This window comes from Gouania willdenowi, chromosome 8 (genome assembly GCF_900634775.1).
Source record: "Gouania willdenowi chromosome 8, fGouWil2.1, whole genome shotgun sequence".
Lineage (NCBI taxonomy): Eukaryota > Metazoa > Chordata > Actinopteri > Blenniiformes > Gobiesocidae > Gouania > Gouania willdenowi.
The window spans coordinates 22,479,615-22,503,633 of NC_041051.1; the positions used below are offsets into that span (position 1 = coordinate 22,479,615).

General features: G+C 37.8%; 1 protein-coding gene across 1 annotated transcript in view; it reads left to right on the top strand.

Moving 5' to 3' along the window:
• The window catches only part of vat1 (vesicle amine transport 1), a 40,890-nt gene extending 19,310 nt beyond the window's left edge, over nucleotides 1-21,580 (top strand). Inside the window, exons 3-6 of the mRNA XM_028455692.1 lie at nucleotides 8,774-8,944; nucleotides 11,152-11,241; nucleotides 16,938-17,179; nucleotides 19,940-21,580. Coding sequence (XP_028311493.1) covers nucleotides 8,774-8,944; nucleotides 11,152-11,241; nucleotides 16,938-17,179; nucleotides 19,940-20,173 — 737 coding nt within the window. The 3' untranslated portion in view covers nucleotides 20,174-21,580. The remainder of the gene's footprint in view (nucleotides 1-8,773; nucleotides 8,945-11,151; nucleotides 11,242-16,937; nucleotides 17,180-19,939) is intronic.
• The last annotated feature ends 2,439 nt before the right edge of the window (nucleotides 21,581-24,019 follow it).

Here is a 24,019-nt window from a genome sequence, read left to right on the forward strand (position 1 = left end):
ACCCACAGATGTGGGTACATTTCCGTGAAAAATAAAACTCAACCAGGCACTTCGAAAAGGTTCTGATGCTGGGAAATGGTGTAATGAAGCGTGTGGGTTACTACATCCAACAACTGAACATTTTGATTTATCCTCTCGTAACTTCGGCCTTTGGACTACAAAATAAAAGCGAGAAATAAAAATGGCGGATTGCTCGAAGTGTTGGGCCTGGAGTCGATGTACTAATTTGGCAGTTCCGCTGCAAATACTGTGACGTTATTGCTCAAAAAACAAGAATCGAAAAATCAAAACAGATAGAAAAATATGACAAAAACAGAATATAAAGATATCAACGGAGCACCTGAAGAGACTAATTTGAACTTTTCTGTACTTCTAAACAACAAAATGCATTTCAGGGCTAAAAAAGTGGATTTAGCATGATATGTCCCCTTTTAAAAAAAAAACACATAAGAGTCAAGAGTACACACAGAATTAAATTATGCTATAATTATTCAATGAAAACAGAAGGATAGCTGTAGCAAGCCTGGTGGTCAGGTAAGAGTTCAGTTGGTACAGATACAAAGACATTAGCTGCAGTTGGGGTTTATTTTATTCCCTGCACTCATAAATAGTTCAGAGAATATGTTCAGGGTTTTAATTCCGCCTCTCCGCTGGCTCGAGCGAATGTTTCCCTCACTGTGGTTTCCCGGCCATACAAACATTTCTGTTGGCGTGTTAACCCCAACTGTCAAACCAAGCGACTCACTGTAAATAAATACAAAGGTAGAATAATTTGCATTTGCAGTATGAAAACCACATTGGGAATAAATGTGCAAGGAGCTCAAAGTGCAGTCAACATTTAAAAAGACATTTCACAGTAAAAAACAAACAACCAACAATCAATCAATGCCATTACAAATACTATAATTTAAACTACTGTACAATAAAGAGTCATATAAAACCACATAAAAATACTATAGGGTCAATTCTGTACAATAAAAAGTCCATACAAAATTAAAGTGCCTTGTTTAACCCTCCTTCCTGTTTCTCTACATCCGCTAACAAACACCCCACAAAAGCCTTTTATTCAATGTAAACAAATACCATCAGATTGGTTAATGTTGAAGGTGAGTAAATGGATGGACAAGTTTAGGACCCAGTTCATTGTCAGCCAGACTTGAAGGCCAATTATAGTTGCTGCAAAATATTGTTTAAACCATAGAAAAGAAGCAGGTAAAAAGACCCCTTGTGTGAAGAGAGCAGGTTGATCAGATTATTCCATCACACACAAAATCATACACAGGAAGCCATGACAGACCAGAAGCAATACCATAGACTGAACAAAAACCTATACAAACTACAACAATACTTGGGAAACCAACTGAAACTATTACACAACAAACATGACTTGGTACATGATACTTTACCCCCAGTGGTACGCACATTTTTATAGGTGGTACATGAATAGAAAATACAAATTGGATATTGGAATATAAATCGACCTACTGTCGGGAGCCTAGATGCATTACCACAAATTACACATTAGCCAACTACTTGTGGTTACAGATCATTATTCTTTTTTTAAATGATTATACTGTATATTATTCCTAAACAGGAGAGGTAAATGTCAGAGACAAATGTCACTGTAGGGTTACATTGTATGTGTTCCCAACTTTTTTGGGGCGTGACCCCATTTTAATATCACAATTTTTTGGCATTTTTTGTTTCTTTCTAGAATTAGCTTTTGATAATGTTTGTTGTTGCCAGGATTAGTGCACAAAGTGATGCGCCAGCTCAGACATTTTTATACGCCATTTTATTTCAACTAGATTTATATTTCAGAGAGTGAAAGAATGCAGTTGTTAAAGATTGTTGTGTGCGTATGTGCGTGCGGTGTTGTAATTTAAACAACAATAATAATTAAAACATTTTTAAAAAATACATATTTAATCAGTATTTCTTTTATTGTTAAAAATTACACTTTTCAGCGGACCCCATTTGAAATCCAGACGACCGCAAATGGGGTCATGACCCCAAGGTTGAAAAACACTGCATTACATTATGTTTTTTAAGTGTGCAGGAGAAGGGGGTACATGGTTTCAGGTTAAATGTCTGAAGGGGTACAGAACTGTGAAAAGTTTGGGAAACACCGCTCTCGTCCATATCTGTGTGGCATTGTTTGTCAGCCATGAGCACTACACGCTATGATAGGTTTGACAGGACGGGAGTCCTCGAGGAAATCAGTGCAGGAGAAATCAGTGAAAAAATAGTACCAAGATGGAGTTTAGAAGTGAGGGGGCAAACAACAACCATGGCCACAATCCATTCCTCAGTAAACACCTGAGATCAATGTGTCTCTTGTTCATTTGATCAAAGAAAATATGCTGTTGAAGATGTGACTTGATGGTGGGCTAGCAGATACAAAATGAGTGAGACAGAGTGTTTATCCTGCCATTGTGATCATTCTCGGTTTCTCCACCTATCCCAGCTGTTGGATTTTGGTTGCGGAACATTTTTTTGGCATTTTTTTTTTTTTTAGCATTTTTCGTCTTGGATTTCCTATGGGTTTTCAGGGAAGTTCCTTTTCACTCTGAATAGTCATGTTACAAAGTGCAGCTTGTGCCAAAAATGTGAAAATGTGTTGAGATGAAGAAAAAGACGTTTTCTTTGCAGAGGAAGAAATACACAATCACCAGAAAACAATTTAGATGGATGTAGCTGAAGACAAAAGCAATCATATGGAAGTATTTACTAAAGAGGGTTTCTCTGTCCTCAGCAAGTGTTTGTCTGTCTGAAACAAATCATCACCGACAGAAATGTGGGAAAGAAACAGAATTTCAGAAAAGAGACAAATGCAGTATTTTTATTCTTTGCACATTTTTGACATTTACCCGATACCAGCAGCCGTTCACAGTGGTTCAAGGCTCCGCCCCTCTAGCCTTTGTCTTCTTTGTATCCAGGAATATGTGTGTCTGATTGTCTATGTATTTTTATGGCGGAGTGAGGTACAGAGTGGTTTTTTTGGCATGTTTTTTTGCATCTTCTGATACAAAATCAGGAGGTTTTTCTGCTGAGATTTTGAAACATTACAACGTTACATTTTCTTGTGTTGCTTGTAGTATCTTTGACTGAAAACATTCTGTTTTCCTTAAAAGCTGAAAAATTACATTTTGAAATGTATGTATTTGTGCAATGTTTAAGGCACAGGATTAAGACATATTTTTCAGCTTTGTGTGAACATGAAAAATAGTATTCATACTTGTTACTAAGAAAATATTAAAACATGTTTTATTTCAAACTAATCTGTTTAATTTAAGTTCCAAACATTTATTTTTAAAGTTTCTCTTTTTTCCCTTGGAATGGTTTGTTTGTATAATAAGAAAAATCAATAAAATTGATTATTGCAAAGTGTAAAAAATTTATCTATTGTCATATTTGACCACAAACCATGTTCCCAAATGCAGACCTAATAAAAACTGTTTTTTTACATTTACGTTGGTCATTTGTTTGTTAAGACTTTAGATTAATAATGTAAAAAAAAAGACGTTTATTAAACAAGCACTAATGTTTTTAAAATAATTTATATTTTAAAGATATTTTGCCTATTTTCTGTTAAAAAAATATTCAAACAAGATATTTGTGTTTGCTAATTGCTCCAAAGGCTAAAGAAAATAATTTCCTTTTGTTATTTAATTGTGAGACAATTGAACCATTTATTTATTTTATTTTTTTTTTCATGTAATTGCAAAAAAATGTTAGAATTAATCACAAGATTGGGTTTTGGGTAAGGATTTTGGTTCATAGAGTTGAAGTAAAGTAAAGATTATGTGTATAACTTAATTTAAAAAAAAGTGTTGATATATAAAGTCATGTTTTTCACATTTACTAAATGAGTTGAAAATATTTCAAAACAATGCAAAATGTGTCTGATCTAAACCTACTGTACACATTGGTTTTAGTTTTTTTAAATTATTTTCCGTTTGTTTTCTTGATGTTACCAATTGACTGTGTTTTGATTCAGCCGTTGTTTTTCTGTTAATTTAAGATAAAGGGAAAAAAAAAAATAAAAATCACTTTTTCAAATAGATTTGTATTCTTTTAAAAGTAAAAAAATTAATAATCTGAATTTTAACCCATTTTTAAAGGTTCAGTTTTACATGCTTAAGGTCCCTTTTTTGGTTCAAATTCTGCTTTTTACAGCTAAATATTAAATGAGGACCATCATGATGCAACCAAATGTGTCTTTTAAGCCTCAAAGAAGAGCAGTCATTCACACAAAATGGCTCACTTTGCTCAGTCATTTTCATCAATTTGGTCGAGGTTTCCTTGGAAACACAAACTTGGTTTCTCACAGAGGATTGAACAGTTACAACAGCACTTGCATCCAACAGCAACAAGCCCCAATACTGTTTTGCCATCACTTGTGTGTTCAGTCTCAGCAGGCGAGATAATTGTAATACAGAGCGGCTCATTCATCACAAATGGTTCCAAAGCTTTTCAATGAACAACCATGGATCACAAAAAACTACTGGTTTTATTTAAAAGAAGTCATACTCTCCAACGTGTTGGGATGTTTAAAATGTCTTATTTTTCTTAGAAGCAAACCATCATCCCTAATCTTATCAGTGACTCATTTCTGCTTTTTCTGTGAGGTGTCAGAGTTGTTCTGTGGTAGCTTTTCTTCACATAGCAACAATGAGGATAGCTTTGAAAAAAGTCATTTGCCTCCATTTCCTGTATTTCACTGGGTCGAAACATATCGTGCATGCATAAATTGATAAAAAACATTTGGGAGCCACGTTTTGTGCAACATTTGCTCATTTGTCACAAATATGATGTACAGTATATTCTACTAAAATGTTCAATAGACCCTTTGATTGTTTGTAAACATTGTGACGAATTTTGTTGGGCGGGGCTTACCCTGGAGGCAAACCACCAAAGATATATATAAACACTAGATGACCTACCTGTGCTGTTAGACAATAGGGAGCTACGTAGCACCGTGGCGAGCATCTTACCTCAGACAGCTGGCCCCGCTCATTACATCGATGTCAGTGGTGCATGTACTAATTAAATAACCCTAACTTGCTCAATTTTCAAACGGCAAGCGGCAATTTCAACATGTACAAGCATCCTTTGTCAAACCTACATATAATAAGGTTTGTAATAAGGCAAACCGTTTGTAAATCCGTCAATATTTCATCGAGTTACCAGGTTCGGAGGTGGCAGCCATCTGCGTTGACTGGTTGGGGTTAGTGGACAGAAGGACCAACAGAACAGGATAGAGAGATAGACCATCAGAGTGTCCCAGACTAGTTGAGCCGTGAACCACAGATCAGGAACTGCCATCATCAGCTTCACGACACCTGAAACAGAGCAGAGAGAGAAGGGCGAGGAGAAGGCACTGACTGCAGAAAAACACGATACAGTATTATCAAGTCAGCCTGCCTTGGCTTTGGGCCTCACTCCCAGTGGCCTAGTCAGCACTTAATGTAAAAGGAACAAATCTCTTCTCCTTTATTGGTAAGCTAACATCGACTCCAAGGTCTGTAAACGTGACCGTTCACAGACGGGTTCATGTCCGCTCTAGCGATTAGATTATGTTATGATTCTATATTTATGCTTTAGCCTGCGCCGTTTCTTGTTTTGGCCACCATTAGGGGGTCTATAGCCTAACCCTCTAACCTTTCCTGACAAGTTGTGCACCTTATACTCTATGATTGAACAGACCAACAATGATGATGAAGGCTATAGGAATGCAAAATGAATGTGGTATTCCTGATATTGAAAAAAATTGTGTTTTATCTTCCTTTATCAAATGTAAATATTTGACTTTAACTGGTATGTTAGCTAGCGAAACCATCTATCAGTCTGTTCACCAAACGATGTCATAAATAATATTGTAATCTGATACATTTTTGTATTTCCTCGGTCAGGCATGTGTTTATAGAAGCATTTTAGTTTTTAGAAATCTTTAGACAGGCCTCTGTTACAAGCAAGCCGCTGCTTATCAGTAACCTATTACCTTCATACCACCTCTGCAAACACTGACTGAGTCATTTGCCACGGCTGTGTACACACTTTTAAAAATGGGGAAGGAAAAAACGCAGACATACAAAATTCAAGTCATGGAGAATGAAGCATATTTTGTCTTTAGCTGGTTTTGTATGAATAGCTGTGTGTGCCAAACCAACAGACTGGGCAGCTCTGTGGCATTTAATGCAGGTAATCTCAGTTTTAGGAAGCACTGAAAGAGCTACATTGACTCCTGTTTCCACATCTGTATGTGAATGTGTGTGTGTGTGTGTATGTGTGGGTGTCCATTTTCCAAGGCAAATGTGAGTAATCTGATTGTGTTTAATGCGCTGTTTACCTACCCCTGAGCTAATCACATCTGCCCTGGTATTGACGTGCTTGGTTTGGACAATAAATAATGCAAATCACATTTATCTTCAGAAAAGCATGTGACATGTTGATTTTAAGGGTGCTTGTTATTTTGCTGTTGATTATTAAACAACCTCATTTATGCCTTCTCAGCAGTGTGGGAAGGAGATGGCTGTTGATTTGCTGCTAAGACGTCTTTTTTTATTGTATTTTTGTTAGCAGATTCTTCACCTACCAAAGTCAGTTAAGACAACAAATAAAGTCTGAGATGGGCTGATTGATTCACAATGAACATAAACTAAATATCTAATCTGTTATTTCATTTATCTGCCCGCCAGTCTGAGGTTTGCTTTAGAATCAATCAAAGCACCCATTCTTTATCAAATCTCCCCAATATCCCTAACCCTGGGGCGTCAAACTCATTTTAGTTCGGGGGCCAAACACGAAATAGTTTGAACTTAAGATACATAAAGTATGTAAGCCACCCACAATATCTAGGCAATAAGTGACAAACATTAGTCCCAGCAGGATTTTCTCTTTTAAATTTTAGGGATTTTGTTACCAGTTTTTTTATTTAATTTGGGGGTAAATATGTGAAATAATTTGAGGAAAATGTAGTTCTTTGAACAAATTGAGATTTGAAATGACTGCGGTTATGCATGGGAAAATTGCCATCTTCCAAATATTGTGGCATTTCATTGAATTTGTGCATTTAGAAGGGCTGAGATATCTACTACTGAATTATTTGGTCATTCACTATAATTCATGTATTTTCCATCTTTTTTTTACTTTTTCCTGCGAGCCAAATTGGATTGTCTGAAGGGCCAGATTTGGCCCCCGGGCCTTCAGTTTGACTCGTGCCCTAACTTATAGTTTTAAAGCCAAATCCATCCATTAATATTTTGTATACCCACTTCTTGCTGCACTAAGGGTTGCAGGCATAAGGTGGGTTTATACTTTACAAGGTGCTTGTCTGTCACAGAGCCAAAAAGACACAAACCATTTATACACTTATCCACTCCTATTTAGAGTCTCCAATCAAACAGAACTTTTTTTGGACAACTTTTTGGATCGTTGAAAGAAGACGGAGTACCTGAAAAGAACTCATGCGAGTGTGTGGTATACATCTAAACTCCACACAGAAAGCTTCCAGGAAGGCTTGTTGTGAGGGAGAACCACAATAAATGACTATGGGGCCGTGCTGTTCTTAAAGGTGCAATAAGTCAGATTTGCAAGCAATTTCTGCCACCACCAGGTGGGATATTACTGAGTAAAACCATCACTTCCACCATATCCGGTTCTGACCACTGAATGTACAGGTGACAATATTCTGTGCTACACCTCGCAATTGTTTTCGGCGTGCCCATGCAGGCCGATGTATATCGTCAGCTTTACATGTGTGATGAAAAAAAAAAATTACATATGGCATGACAGCTAAGGACATGTTTCTTAACACAAAATTTTTATATTATGTATTTAAGACATATTTAGAAGTTGAAAATTCCACATATTGCACCTTTAAAACTAAAACCATCTTTGATTATTCATGTTTCATTTCCCATATACTGAGTTTAATCTGCACGAAGGTAAATTGTGTATTTATTAAATTGCTTTTATTATTTTTGTGTCTTTTAAGGAACAATAAAGTACTTGTTTTAACCCAACCAGTATTCTGCATAGACTCTTAGTGTTAATGTCTGCTTATCGCACCTCACTTTGACAGTAAAACTGGTGAGATTTGTGTATACATATGATAATTTTAGGAATTCAATAATGTTTGTTGGTCAGGACTTTTTTAGGTTTGTGAGACTCACAGGGAGAGCTCCTACTATGGTACAAGGTCACTTAAAGGTTACAAGGTCTGAGTTAAATTTGTTAAATGACACTGGTTAAAGTCTTTTTTTAAAGGAGGAAAACTAGACCTAATCCATCAAATGTAAAATCCTGAAAAATTCAACTGAGTAAATGAATACTGTTTTCATTGAATCAAAACTACATAATACTACTAATGACTTATTAAGCCAGAAATATTTTTCCCATCAGTGTCTAATTTTAACATATAGTGGCTAGTTAGTGAGAACGTGTGATCTGATGCTAATCCAGCTCAATATGAAGAACTCCAAGTGCAGGAAGTAACACATCTATATGATCAATCTATTAGATGGTAGCGAGCATCATCCACTCCTCATATTAACATGCTGTACTGGTTTTAATAAGGTAACTTTTATCTATTGCAGATTTTGTGCTTGTCAACCAGTATGATGGCTTACACATAGATTGAACATAATTGCCCATTAACCAACACATCCCAACAACCCATTAGGGAAAAAAGCAGTATATTGAAAGTAATATATCTATGTTGTATTTCTCCACACTCTGGCAGTATTTAACCTCTTTCATCCTCCTTCAGGTGGGGTGGGCATCGCAGCCACTCAACTGTGCAAGACAGTGAAGGATGTGACTGTTTTCGGCACCGCATCGGCCAGCAAGCATGAGGCCATCAGTCAGGGTGGAGTCACACACACCATCGACTATCGCACCAAGGACTACGTAGAGGAAGTTCGCAAAATTAGTCCGAAAGGTGAGAAAACTATACATCTGCACTTCAGAGGCACTATATAAATCAATCAATCAATCTTTATTTCTATTTAAAAAAGTGCTTTTAATACATAACATGCAGCTCAAAGTGCTTTTACAGGGTTAACCCCCCCACCCCCACCCCTTACAAACCCTGCCCACCACACCCAGGTTAAGATAAAGACAATGGCATATGGCACATGGCTGGGTACAGAGGATCTTGGTGAGGAGATTTATTAGAGGTTATTTGAAGCTATTATTGCTAATAGTAGTAGATTTATTCAGGCTTACTTTGAGCTGCACAGTTCACAGATTGCATTGAAGTAGCATTTGTGATAGACTAACACAGATCTGCTGTATCACACTGTGACTGATGGTGATAAGAGAATAGACTAAATGTACATATTATTTTACAAATCTAACTGAATGCAACGAGAAGTCATCAACATCCCTCGCCAAAAAAAAAACATAACCATTTTTGAACTCCATCAAGGTATTGATACCCTGAAGCCACACTGAGAAAAGCTGTCCCCTTTAACGCGGACGGACGGACGTTTGTGACGGGAGATAAAAATACCACGATACTAAAAGTTTTCTAGCTTCATGCTAACGTCTATGGGATAACACATGTATATGTTCATGCTAACATTTACTGCGATCGGCATTGATTTATATAACACACCGTTTATGCCTAGCTTTCACAAACACGGTCTTAGGAGTGTTATCAAACAGTACACTTAAACATAATCACAAGCATATGTTACAAATACAGTATATATTAGTGTTCTTATAAATAGAAAACACCACAAATCAAAAAGTCTGCTAGCTTCATGCTAACGTCTATGGGAAAACCCATGTATATGCTCATGTTAACATTTACTGCGATCGGCAGTCATTTTATTTCTTTTTTATTTATTTTATTCAATTGTAGAATACTGTAGATATTATGTTGAAGGTTAACATTTATGTAACCAATTGGTTAATAATAAATGGGTCACTTTTTCTCATACCTACTGTTGCTGACTATTGTTCTCTTCACATCACATCACTTGATCAAGCCTTTTCTAACATTCCACACTATAAAAATAGTATTAATTATTATTTTTTTTATTAAATTTAAAAAAAATAAATAAAATGTATGATTCATGTTGATATCGGATTAATATCGGTATCGGCCGATATTTATTTCAACCGTCATCCAAAGTTTTAATCCCCGAGGGGTAATTAGATCGGCAGAGAGCGGCATATTAAAAAGCAACACATAATAATAATTATTATACACACACGCAGAAAAAAGTAGCAAGACTACAGAAAGAAAATGTGCAAATGAAAGATAACGTGCAAAAATATTATTTAAAAATAATACAAATAAAAAGAAGAAGAATGAATACAAATAAGTAAAGTTTTTTTTTTTTTTTAGCTCCAGATAAGTGGTGAAAAAAAAGTCAGATTATTTGAACCCTTTAGTGTTCAGGAGGGCAAACATTAGTATAGTTGTAGTATATTAGTTTTACTGTTATTTATGGGCTTTCCCCCCTTGTCCTGTGTTGCTAGGGAGAAATGTTATTGTGTCAGTTCTCTGGAGAATCATTTCATCCTCTCCTCTTCAACTCGTCTTAATTTTTAGCTGGAATCGAGTGAATCGGAGAAGTCCCATAAGAAATGAAGCACTGACACTTTATACAGCATGTATCTAATTAGAAACCTGAGTCAATGTAGTTTAAAGCTCACTCTATCCTTTTCTATCCAATCATTTGTGCTGTGGTCAAAGTGAAGTCATGCTGTGAGCCTCCTACAATCAGTGGAACAAGGGTTTAACGGAGTCCAGTCCTCACTGACATCAAGGAACACAGTTAAAGCTCAGGCATTACCTAATAAACACAACAAGCTTTTACATCAGCTCTCGCATTTTGACCTTGTCTGTGTGGTTTCCTTCATTATATACTTCAGAATGAAATCAACTAGAATGGCGAGACATTTTATCTTCCTATTCTTTTCAAGAACTAAAGTTAAAAAAAAAAAACTCAAAACAAGTAGAATCTCATATCACCCTCTTATTTAAATACCATTGTATTTTTATTTATTTTTTGTATAAACACTCCCATACTTGGCTCTACTCTGTACTTCTACTGAACTCTGGCATGCAGAGGGAGTTGGATCTGTGAAACACCAGCGATAATAACTATCCACTGTTCTTTTTCTCTGCTCCAGGATTAGATATAATACTGGACCCTCTTGGAGGGTCAGACACCCACAAAGCCTACAACCTGCTGAAGCCAATGGGCAAACTCATCACCTATGGTACGTATGACTTTGTCATGGCAGTGGATTTGTTTGAGTTGATAGTGACAATAGGTTAAGATTTATATAGTTAGCTTTGTTTAGCTTTTACCCAACAAAATCCATCTGAAATGAATAAGCGTGTAATGATTAATCTACTAGATCAATTGATCGATTTATTTAATTGCAATTACACATATTTCAGTCTCTCCAGTAATTTGTGTGATTGTTGCGGCCTCAAACGCTCAAAAGCTTTTTTCAAAATATTGCGGCAAATGTTGCAGTATTTTGTAGCTTTTGTGCATGAAGATACCAACTAAGCACCAATGACATTGGCTACTGCTGCTGTGTTAAAGGATACCTGTAGTGATTTGGTATTGAAAGCTCTATTAGAGAACAAATAACCTCTGGTATTGTATATGATTTTCTAAGTCCTTATAGAGCAGCCAGGACATAAATAAACACAGCCATTTGTGAGGCACATTTGCCGCTATTTTAGAATCAGACTCCTTTTATTGTTATTGTTGCTCTTTCAGAAGCACAACAAAATTTAAAAATAGCAGCTCGTACGAGGAAGATTCGCATTAACTGTTCTGACACAGTCTGCGACCAGACTAAATGGTGGTTCTGGTGGAGTCACCGTTAGCAACTGGCTACGGTAGCTGACGATGGTTTACACAAGGTGGCTGGAGTCTGTGTTTACTCATGGACTTCAGCTACATTATCCCACCAGATCGATTTTGTTGTCACTGAATTTGACACGACACCTGTCTGTAGAATTGTAGCAACAGTTGAAATGTTGCGGTGATTGGACATAATTGTGGGGATTTGAGGGGATTGGCTGAATTTTTACTCCTGATGATCTCTCATGGCATTCTAATTTACCACAGCACAGCGGTTGAAAATCATCATTCTAACAAGTTCAGATACTGTATGTCTTTTTTTTCCCATTCTCACAATTTGCCTCTTTTCTTTCTCAGCATTTGATACAATTTTTCCCAGTTCAAGTAATCTATCCATAATGCAAGAAAGGTCTGCATGTGTGTGTGTGTGTGTGTGTTTCCAGAGCGAATTCCTCCCCCGACGCGGTGTTTGTTTGACCTTAAACTTTACGAACAGCTTGCACACAGCCCGAGTGTGTGCATGCGTCATTTTGGACTTATTTGGTCATTTCAAAACATTTATTTCTATGTTTGTTTGACCGTTCGCTGTTTAGACTGGACGGACGGGACCCGGAAATTATTGACGGGCAATGGCCGCGGCTGTTCTGAAATCGAACGGTGACAAAATGACAACAGAAATGCACAAAACTACACCACAAAAAATACAAAAATACACCAAATTATTTCAAAAAACATACATTACAGAAAAATACACCAAACGAAAAAAATATTAAAATGAGTACAAAAAACAAAATAACACATTTATCATGCACATGTTTCATAGCGTTAAACCAGGGAAATCGCACACGTTATTTTACTTCTCTTTGTACGTCCAACCTTCTAACATATACTCATTTGGCCACAACTGACAACTCTACTGAAGCTCCCACATGGATACATACTTCCACAGGGCACTGTACTAGTTAAACAAAAGGCAGAAAACAAATTGCTGCTGTCACAGATAAATGAATAAATAAATCATAGATTCCTCTTCGATTCTAGCTATCAACCAGTATAGTATCAGTTAGCAATAAAGATGGTTCAGCTATAAGTCAGCAGCCGGATTCAGGTAGTAAGGCTGCGCATGTAATCCAATTTTAAACGTGATTATGAATTGGGCCTCCACTATTACATTTATGTGATTGTCTGTGATTTTTGCATTTAAAATGCGGGCTCTGCTGCATATCTAATCAGGAACTTTCTCAGCCCTAGGAGTCAGCCAACCACCAGGGGGCAAACACATGATTAAATTCTCTAAACTAGACTGAGAGCGAGTCATGTGGAGCGACCAACCTGCAGCGCTGCTTTTTTTATGGTTTTTATTAAGAAAAACATATCTAATTAGTTAGTATTAATTAATTAATCAGAACACTGAAGTCAGTAAATGTTGACAGGCTGCTGTTTCTGTAGGTTTAAGCCCGATGTTCTTAACTTTTCTTTATATGCTGTAATTGTTTTCATAGAGTTCCACTATGAGTCTTTAACAGTGTATTTATATATTTATCCCATAGTACATTTACAATTTTGGGGTAAATGTATTATTATTCTTGCTGAAAGCTTTTCTTTTGCGCTCTAAACTGTTCACATATTGTTTGTTAATAAGTAGTTGAATAAAAATACAGACGTTTACCCTAACAGAATGAATAATCATGACTAATAATCGTGATTACAATGTTGATCAAATAATCATGATTATCACTTTTGGCCATAATCGTGCAGCCCTATCAGTTAGTTGTTAGTTTTACTATTCGTAGTGTCAAGCTGCTTTATGGATGTGTCCTCAGTGTGCTTCCCGTGGGAAGACTTTTTACAGTCGCTCTGTTCCAGTGCCAATCTCAACCAAACGTACATGCAGCAAGGGGTTGGCATCTGAGGACAAAAGGGCCCTTCATATAGCCCAGAATCTTTCTATCCGGCATGGTACCCACGACATTCATCCTCTCTCCAACTCACACTCTAGCACAACACCACCCTCCCTTTCTTTGTGTGCTGGCTGTTTCTCTTCCGACTTAATAGAAGTATGCATTTTGAAACAATGTGAGTTCTATCTGCACAAAAACTTGGAATGTATGTTAATGCAGTTAGCTCGATCCCTATCCACTCTCAGAGGCAGCTTTGTCTCCCTGTTTCCCCAGAGAGTGACACAGTCCGGGAAAGCACATGCAACTATGTGGTTAAGAAGTCGCAACTGGCAGCCCTGGAGCCACATGTGGCCCTCGGTCTAATTTTATGCAGCACCCAAAGTAAACGTACAAAATGACAGAAAAATATAAATACAAAAACAAGAATACATGAAAAAATACAGTAAAAGACAAGAAAAACAGAAAATACTCTAAAAACACACACTACTACAAAAATTGACAAACTGACAACAGTAATACACAAAAGTATTCCAAATAACACAAAACAACAAAAATACACAAAATGACTCAAAAAATATCTAATTTAGGAAAAATACACAAAAGGACAACAGAAATGCACAAAATGCAATATATAGAATGACAGAAAAACACACAAATTGACGCAAAAAGACACAAAAAATGACTCACAGTACTAACAAACAAGCAAATGGACAACAGAAATACACAAAAATTACTCCAAAAAAATGCAAAATGACATCAATGCACAATATGATTCCAGAAAACATACAGTTTACAGGAAAAATACACAAAAGGAGAACAGAAATGCACAAAATGCAATCATAACAAGCAGAACAACAACAAACATACACAGAATGACAGAAAAACGCTGACATATTTGTGGCCCCCGCTGTGATAGAAGTTGCCCACCTCTGGGCTAGGGTATGAATATACAGAGAGATGAAATTATAATTAACTTGTCACTTTTTAATGTCAACCAAATCTTATATATACAGGTGCTTCTGGAATAATTAGTATAATATGATGCCATATGGATATATGGAATTATGGTCCCAGAGTGTTGAGGAAGAGTTCAGAATCACATGTTCTAAGCTGCCTAAAGTACAGAGGGAAGTTACCATCGTCAGTGATGGTTTGGGGAGTCAAGTCATCTGCTGGTGTTGGTTCACTTTGTTTTATGAGGTCTAACATCAATGCTTTCTCTACAAGGACATTTTAGAGCTGTTTATCCTTCCCTCTGCTGATAAGCTTTATGGAGATACTGGTTTCATTTTCTAATGGGACTTGGCACCTGTCCACACTGGTAAAAGCACAATTACCTGATTTATGGCAATGGTATCACTGTGCTTGATTGGCCTACAAACTCATCTGACCCTAAACCCAGTAAAATGAATGATGATTTGAGGTCCCATATTAAAGCAACCTGGGTTTCAATAATACTTCAGCAGTGCCACAGGCTGGTTGCTTCATTGCCACGTCACATTAATGAAGTCTTCATTAAACATAATTTGGCCTTATGTAGTATCCAAAATTAAATGTAAAAAAAATGGTTAAAATGCATTATCATGAGTGAATTGACTGTGTTTAATCTATATATATCAATATAGATAGATAGCTTTATTGTTATTCATACATACACACCATAGGCGCATACAAGAATGACATTTTTACGCACAAGGCTTGACTTTATATTCTGTATATATATATATATATATACATATATTAATGTTGTGCCGATAATGATACTAGTGTCGGTAGGAGTCCCGATACGGCGCTAAAAGGCTGGCATTGGTATGAGCATATACTAACTGTTAACACTTCGATACAATTTACAGCATCAAACTCTTCCTAAAACTACTATCGATAGTCAGCCAAACGGAACAATAAGCCGCCGAACGCCAACGAAGAAGAAACCACCGAAAGTCTTTGCGTTCCCGCGTAACTCGGCAGTCGCCCCTCTCTTCACCGAGGGTCTCACCCTCTCCCCTCACCCACAGCCTTATCGACATGTGTTGGCATCGACCGATACGACGCAACTGGCTATCGGCATCAGGACCTAAACAAAGGGCATTGGAACAACACTAATATATATCAAATAAAGAGCGCAAAATAGTTTGCGTGGTTTAAAATTTTTGTTGCGCCTTTTCTTTACTTGCTGTGGGTGATTCACTTTTTTTTATTTACTTTTTGGAAGCACGTATCTCTGATTACAAAATGATGCAATAAAGAATATAAAACCTTTCTTTATAGATTTTACATTACAGAGTAACTAGTTCAAGTTCAATTTATTTGCCATTTGCGGTGAAAAGAAACCACATTGGAATATTTGTGCAAAAATACACAAAACAGACAAAATAAATGAACACAGTGAAAGTTCAAAGGGAAACATTTGACACTATGAAGCGAGGTAATAAAAACACACATAAAGCCTACTTAAAACAATACAATAATAAAGCAATACAACAATAAAAGTGCAAGAACAGCCTTCAAAGAGCTTTATTCAGCCTGATAACAGTTTGTGGGAAGAAGCTGTTGTGTAAACTAACTAAATCCCAAGACCACTTGTGTTCTGCTGAAAACAAATGTATTTAGGTTTTACGTAGTGCTGTTGATTGATCCTCATCCAAGTCTGACATTTTAGTCAAAACTTTTCAATTTGGCGAATTGTTGTAAAAATGTATGAGTGACACCTGTGGACTAAAGGAATTGTGAATAGAGGTATAATGAGTATGTCGTTAGCATAGCATAGATTGTTCTTTGGATATTTTAAAGTAGGTGTGTCTTTATTGCTCCAGGAGCCCCGCCCATAATCAAGGCTCAAAGCTAGTGAAACTAAACATAGTTAAAGTTTTAAGTAAAAATATTCTTTACTTGTGTTGTACTGTATTGTTAATGTATTGATATTAGCAGATTATTGCATTACATTATCAGAGGATTATTATTTTATCATCAGGCCAGTAACGTGAAAACAAAGCTAATAATGCAATAGCTTAAGTTATTGGCAAAAAATGTTTTTTTTACTGAAAATGTATTACATTATTGGCAGCTATTAAGTTATCTGCTGTTATAACCTCTCCTAAAGCATTAAGCCAACACAGAAGTTAGAAATGTCAATAAGTGGGGTTTTATCTATCTATATATCCATCTGTCTTTACTTGTAATATATTTTTCTTAGGTGCAGCCAACATGCTAGCAGGTCAGAAGAAGAATCTGCTCGCTGTGGCTAAGAACTGGTACCATCAGTTCTCTATCCACACACTCAGCCTGATTCAGGGAAACAAGTCTGTGTGTGGATTTCATCTGGGATATCTGGATGAGGAAACAGAGCTAATTACCCAGACCATGAACACCATCCTGGATCTCTATAAGCAGGGAAAGATCAAACCACACATCGACTCCACCTGGCATCTTGAACAGGTTTGTCTTCATCTGTGTGCTTCTACTTTTCACTTATGGAATCTGATTAGATTACAAGTCATTTTGAGAGGGATGAGAAATAATGTTTCATTCATTGTGTCTCAATGACAAATGTCTTTGCGTGCGTGTGTCTGTGTTTGTCCGTGTTTCACTCAATTTTGTGACTTTTTTACTAAATCAAATCTTGTTTTGTGCGTACTAACACAATTTTGGCATATTTTTCATGCTGCTGTGTGTGTTTGTTCATGCGTGTCCCTCTGAATTCACCCAGAATGCATGTGAATATTGCGTTATTTTGTGTCTGTGTGCATATTTCTAGCTTATAAAGTGTAATTTGCTGGTGCTTTTGGTTGTGGCCACTGATGCTGCAAAACCCAACACTCAACAGACAAAGTTTGTCTACAAGCAGCTGTGTCAACTGAACAGGCTTGAATGATTGCAGACCAATTTAAACAGATAAGAATGGAGTGAGTGTGAAAATAAATAGGAAAATCGGACGTCGTATGACATCTTCTGTTGTCATTGTCTAAGTCCTCCTCTCTGCCTACCTCTCTGTTTTTCTCCCTCCATAGTGTCATTTTTTTCTTCTTCTTTTTTTGTTCCTTCTTGTTGCTATGGTGACGTCCTTTAATCGCTGTGTGCGTCTGTGTTTGGGAGGGGCCTTAATGTATGAGAGAAACATGGGAGGAAGTGTAGAAACACATCAGAGAAGAAGGTCGATGTCACAATGTTTTAAGATGTTTATGCCTTCCTGACGACATCCTATATAGCATTAATCTACTAAATTATTATTATACACAATGGTATTGTTAATAACTAAGACATGACTGCAAATGTCACGCTACTTTCTTGTTCATCATGACCCCTAACACCCCCCACCGCTTTTAAAAGCAAATGTGTGTGTGTCTCACTGATCATTAAGTCGTTGAATAAATTCTGTAAAATGTTAATAGTAATGAAAAAGGTGCTTTCCATTGTTTCTTCACGATCATTATCTTCCTCTACATTGATACACAAGAAGATCACATCCACGTCAGCCGCCCTGAATAGCAGCCTCATGTCTAAGATACCTTAGAGCTAGAGTGGTTGTCAGGTCCTTAACAAGCGGAGGGTGAATGTGGGCGGAGCTGTTAAGACAGCATCGGTCAATCTCTCCTTGACCTCTTCTTCATTTTAAAACTGATACTCACACTTCCTGAAATCACTCCTTCCTCTCATGTAGGTGCTTAATTCAAGGGACTGGAGTTGTCCCCACATACCCTTCCCCTTCCCCCCCACCTCCCAATCGTCCCCATCCCTCTCATGTGCCTGCGTTGTCAGGGACACGTTGCAGTCTCGGCTTTGCGTTGCTAGGAGATGACTCTGTTGCCGTGGCACTGGTTGTTAGGTGGTCTAATGGCTTCGTAGAAATAGGTGAGTGGTTGGTGGAGGGTGGTTGGGGGGGGAACACAAGCAGTGTAAAGGCCTCAGTGGTCAAGAAGAGGTTGGGGCGTATCTCACGAGGATTTTTCATTCATTATTTTGAAGCACAGAGGCACGTCACTGCCTGTTGGAACATTTTATGTCACAAACTGTTCTGATTAGGTTACTTGTTAAACCCAATCTGAAAACATGACTGTTAGGTTGAGAGCACTTTTAAGGATGTGCTTAGTCATGGAGGGTTTGCTGGCATAGTTGGTCTGCATCCAGTTTGATATACATTTCTTAAATCCTAAATTTCCATGGTTTCACTTAAATTAAAGGGTAAGATAATAAGGAAAAAAATGTTTCAACTTTCAGCACTTTTTTTCCTTAGTTGTTTCATTTTCATTACATTTCATAGGCAATCTTTATGTTCCTATTTTACTAGCCACTAACTAGCAACGTTTAAAGTAATCATGAAACACGTAGCATTTGTACAATTTTACAGAAATTGTAAATTTATGACAATCTGTAGCTTCTTTAACAAAATCCCATCTGCAACACTTACACAAATTTGTCCCAATGTCTTAGTGAAAATAAACATTTAAAGTTGGTTAATTTAATACAAAAGCTTATCAAGTGCAGTGTGTACTGTATTCTGTCACCTGTATTTATCTTAGTGAGTTTGAAGCCTGGCAAGGAAATCAGAGTTTAGACAAAGCTCATTGGTTACTAATGTTCCTGTTAGAAGAGGCCTGAGGGCACCTCTTATGGTCAGTGCGTACTACCTGGTGCCCGCAGGCACCATGTTGGTGACCCCTGTTTTAGCTATTCCTTTATTTTGTTGTTAGTTATAGAGTGTGGTAGGGGGATATATGTTTGAGCTCCGTTCGTCCGAGTTAAATGGGACAGCTTTTTTCAGAAACTGTATAAGATAGGATAACCAAATTCTCTGTGTGGCTTCAGGGTATTAATACCTTGATAGAATTCGAAAATGAGAAGCGCGCAATTATTTTTTCCGGAGTTATTGCCCTTGTTTTGTTTTTCTTTACTGTGTTCGAGGTATCTTCAAAGGGGTCAGCTTTTCTTACAAACCGTTTAAGATAGATAGTAATTTTATATTCTGATGTGATAATATTTTATTATGTATACATCTACGTTCTTAGATTTAGGGCATTTAGGAAAAGGTTGTGAGTTATAATGACAACCAGTCTGGCGGGGGATGTTGTTGACTCTCATGTAATAATACATTTTTAAAAAAAGCTTCACATATTTTGTTTAATACAATAAACACATTTTTTATTATATATATTTTCACTGCAACTCCCCTTTAAATGTTGGTTTCTGTCTTTCCTACAGGTGGGCGATGCCATGAGGAAGATGCAGGAGAGAAACAACATTGGCAAAGTAATTCTTACCACAGATCCCATGCCTGAGGAGGAGAAGAAAGAGGAGGTCAAGAAAGAGGAAAAGAAGAAAGAGGATAAGAAAAAGGATGAGAAAAAGAAGGACGATGGCAAGAAAGAAGAGAAGAAGGATGAAAAGAAGAAGGAGGAGGAGAAGAAAGAAGAAGCCAAGAAAGAGGAGAAGTGAGAGGGAGAGTTAATTAGGCAGCGGTGGGGGTGGGGGGTGGGGGGGATAGACAAGGGAGAGTGAATATATCGATGATCCTCTGCCTTACCCATTCAGTCACAGTGATTACCTCAGCCTGGCTCCGCCCACCATCTACACCTTCTGTCCAGTGCTCTTAATCTTATGTCCAAACCTTACAAAGATGATAACTTCAGGTTAATCACCTTAATTGGCAACTACCTGTATTTGTAATTGGGAATGAAGGAGACGGTAATGGTGATCCAGGCTTGGGGCAAATCACTGTTCCCATGACAACCCATTAACCCCGTTGCTCCACCTACTCGCCCCTCTACACATCTGCACCCACTGTGCTAAAATGTTTTGCTTGGACATTCACCCACCACCTCCAGCTTATTTCCCTTAACTCACTGTGCTGGGTGCTCCCACACACACACACACACACATCTGTCTCACCTACACCCGCAAAAGGACAGGACCCGCAGACAGGCAAAGCCAATAAAAAAGTACCACACCCACACGCTGCTCTGTCAGCGTCCAATACTTAGTTACGTCACATACGATGAGTCAGAGATGCCTATGATTGGGCTGAGGCATCCTACCCGCCCTGGGGGGCATTCTGCTTTTAAACAATGGCCATATGTTTTATATTTTTTTCTATAGATGTCTCCCCTCTGAATAGATCTGACACCATGGATAGTTGAGGCAGAAATCATTGCCCAGCTTTAGTAAGGGACCATTGGTTGCTACAAAGTGCAGTTTGATAGTTATTGTCTGTTAAATCAAGCCACAAACACACATTCAAACAGCCTGTGTGTGATGAAAGAGGTTTTAGTGACTGAAATCAAATGCCTCTGCATTCCTATATTCCGCAACGGATTTTTGCGATGTTCCCAATCTATTGTGGTCCAAACCAGTGAGTGAAAATTTGACTAAAGCTGTCATCCATTTACTCTCTTCTTCTCTTTCTACTCCATTCTCTTTTTTTTCTCTCTGTCTCCCACCTTCTTCCATTCCCTTCTCTGTGGTCGGCATAGCAACAGGCCTCAGGCTCATCAAAGATGGCACTGTGGTCGGTCTCTGTCTATCTATCTCTCTCTCTCTGCATTTCCCTATTCTGCTTTATGTTTTTAACCGTTGTTCCCACCTTTTAGAAAGATAATGTGATGATAACATGAGTTAAAAGTGACTAATATTGCTTATTGCTCCCAAAAAGTCATTTAGTTTTTAATCAACACTGACATTTTGTGCAATCAGCAAACTTCAATCAACAAAAGTGACTACCGTACCTACTCGCATAATGAAAAATAATCATCAGTATTTCATTGCTGCCTGTCTCTGAGTCCACTCCTCCTGTTAAGACTCAGATGGTGACTGTAATAATTAAAAAAAAAAAAAAAAGTTTCTTAAGAAAATAAGATTAAAAAAAAGTCGTGTTAGCATGAGTGCCCCCCCCCCCTTGCCTCGTGTGCAGTGTGTGGTGTGTCATTGTGTGTAAAAACGTGTCCTCAGGTCTTTTGACAGGTTTTGGGAGTGCCCACCTTATCCTTTCCCCTCATTAAAACACCTGTGCTACAGTATTCTTGAGCTCCAAACCCAACCTACGCCTGTCGCTCCCTCCTGTCTAAAAAGAGACCCTTTCGAGGACACTAGTTTTTATTTTTTTATTTTTTGCACTCTGCTCACTGATCTAAATGCACTTGCAAGCATAGCAGTCACACTCCAATTCTCCACCCCACACACACACACACACACACACACACACACAGGGCTTTAATTCTTCACCGGCGCGCTTCCCATCTTCCTGTTTCACCAAATATCTACTGAAAAACAGGTGACGCACACACAAACACACACGCTCCTGTAAAGGTCCCCACATTTTTATCTGCCAGTATTTGCCCAGCCCAACTCTAAATGGGTGGCAGCTAAAATCAAAGCATTCATCCATCCTTTGGAGTGGGAAGTAAAATACGGAGCCGGATTGGGGACCTGGATCTGAGCTGGAGTGGGGATGTCACGCTGGTGTGTAAGGAGTGATTGTGTCCTATTTGCTTCTGGTTAGTGTTCTGTTTTGATCTACTGGGCTCTCTTTGTGAACCTGTTGACAGTGATTCTGTTCCAAGTGTCCCGTGAGGCACAATGGTTCTGTTTTTTTTCTATTGTTTTGTTACCCAAGGGTTTAAAGTTCAAAGCTCATCATCACTTTGTAAGACCCTGCACTTATTTTAAATGTGATAAAGTTTGTTTTGGTTTTTTTGATCCAAACTACTTGTGCCAAATTGTGTCTACATACCTCTGTCGATGCTTTAAGTAATTACTGTAAGAATTTGAATAACATTCATGTTTTGGGAGAACTTTTCATAAACGTGGATGACAAATGAAAATACAATAAAGCTGTCACAAAGGTGAGATTTGTATCCCAATGGTCAAGATGGTGCTGAGTTAATTTTGACTCCAGTTTACCAAAAGGGTTGTAGTTTTAGATTGCCCTTCACTGTGGCTCCTCACCTCATTCCCAGCCTGTTGTTTCAGCACTCGCATCAAATCAGCCACCTGTGGATTTCTCAGTGTAAACTATGGGATCGGAGGTGATGAACTTAGAAAAATGGCTCCCTTAGCTCTGAATTATTCCAATTTCAGCTTGATTTCAAGTTGTTTGAGTGGTTGTTGATATTCAACCACAGCTGTGCAAAAAAATTGCTTAAAGTTTTACTACAGCTAAGCTCTCGCCTCTTTCCCCCCATATGCTATTTTCTTTTCTTTCTTTTAGCTGTTCTCGCAGCTATTTCGTCTTATAGTGCAGTGCATCTGTAATCTCTGGCCAGGGCATCCATCTGAGATAAAACATGACTTCATCATCTGGGATTTAAAGAAGCATGCATTCTTCTGTATGTGGAAAGACAATTACAATCTTTATTCCCAATGCTTTCTACGTATTTCTCACATCTTTCGAGCCGAGATGCCTCTCAGTTGAACTCGATCAGTTTGACAAATGTGCCATATCTGTGCTCAAGGTATTCAAGTGATTGTTTGTTCAACAGATACTGAACTCCAATATGTTAAAACTTGACCCAATATAAATGTCCACCACAGCGTACGTCATCATTAAATACCTTGCAGACACTTATACAACCAATTATTGCAAATATGAGATGCAAAGAATTAGTAGTTACGTATAAAAAGGTAGAAAGATAAACACTATTTTCTAACAGGTCTGCTGCTAGATTGGACATATTGATTTACGTTATATTCCAATAACTAATTCAGCTTTGAAGTGATTTTGTTGTTTATGGTTTCTCAGGTCATTCCAAATTATGTTTTTGTGTGTTAAAAAACATAATTCTCTGCATTGACTAACACAGCAAATTTCACTGCACCCCACCCTCACACTATTTCTCCTCCACATAGTTCATGTTTGATATATGCTTGAGCATTCAAGAGTGGATCTGTCTTTCCACGTCATGAGCCACTGTGTTCAGAGAACCCAAACAACTTGCAGAGGGTTTCTACTAAGCCAACGTGTAACTGTTTAATGATGCCAGTTGTATTCCAGGCAGGCAGAGAACTTCCAACCTGGCTGTGTTGTTGTGTTCAGCACCTGAGAGCATGTTTTTGTGTATTTTTAGTGGTATTGTAGAAGGTGTGGTGTGAGTGAGGAGGGTGCTGAAGCCAATCTGCTGCCTTACTGTGCCGTATTCAGTCCCAGTTTGTAACTTCAGCATGTTCACTGCCAAGAACAGCAATTGTCCATTTAGGAGACGTCTCAACATACTGCAAATACCCTCTCCTAACATCCACAAACTTCCTGTTAGGAGTTTTCAAAAAAACTGTCCCAATACTCTGGTTCTC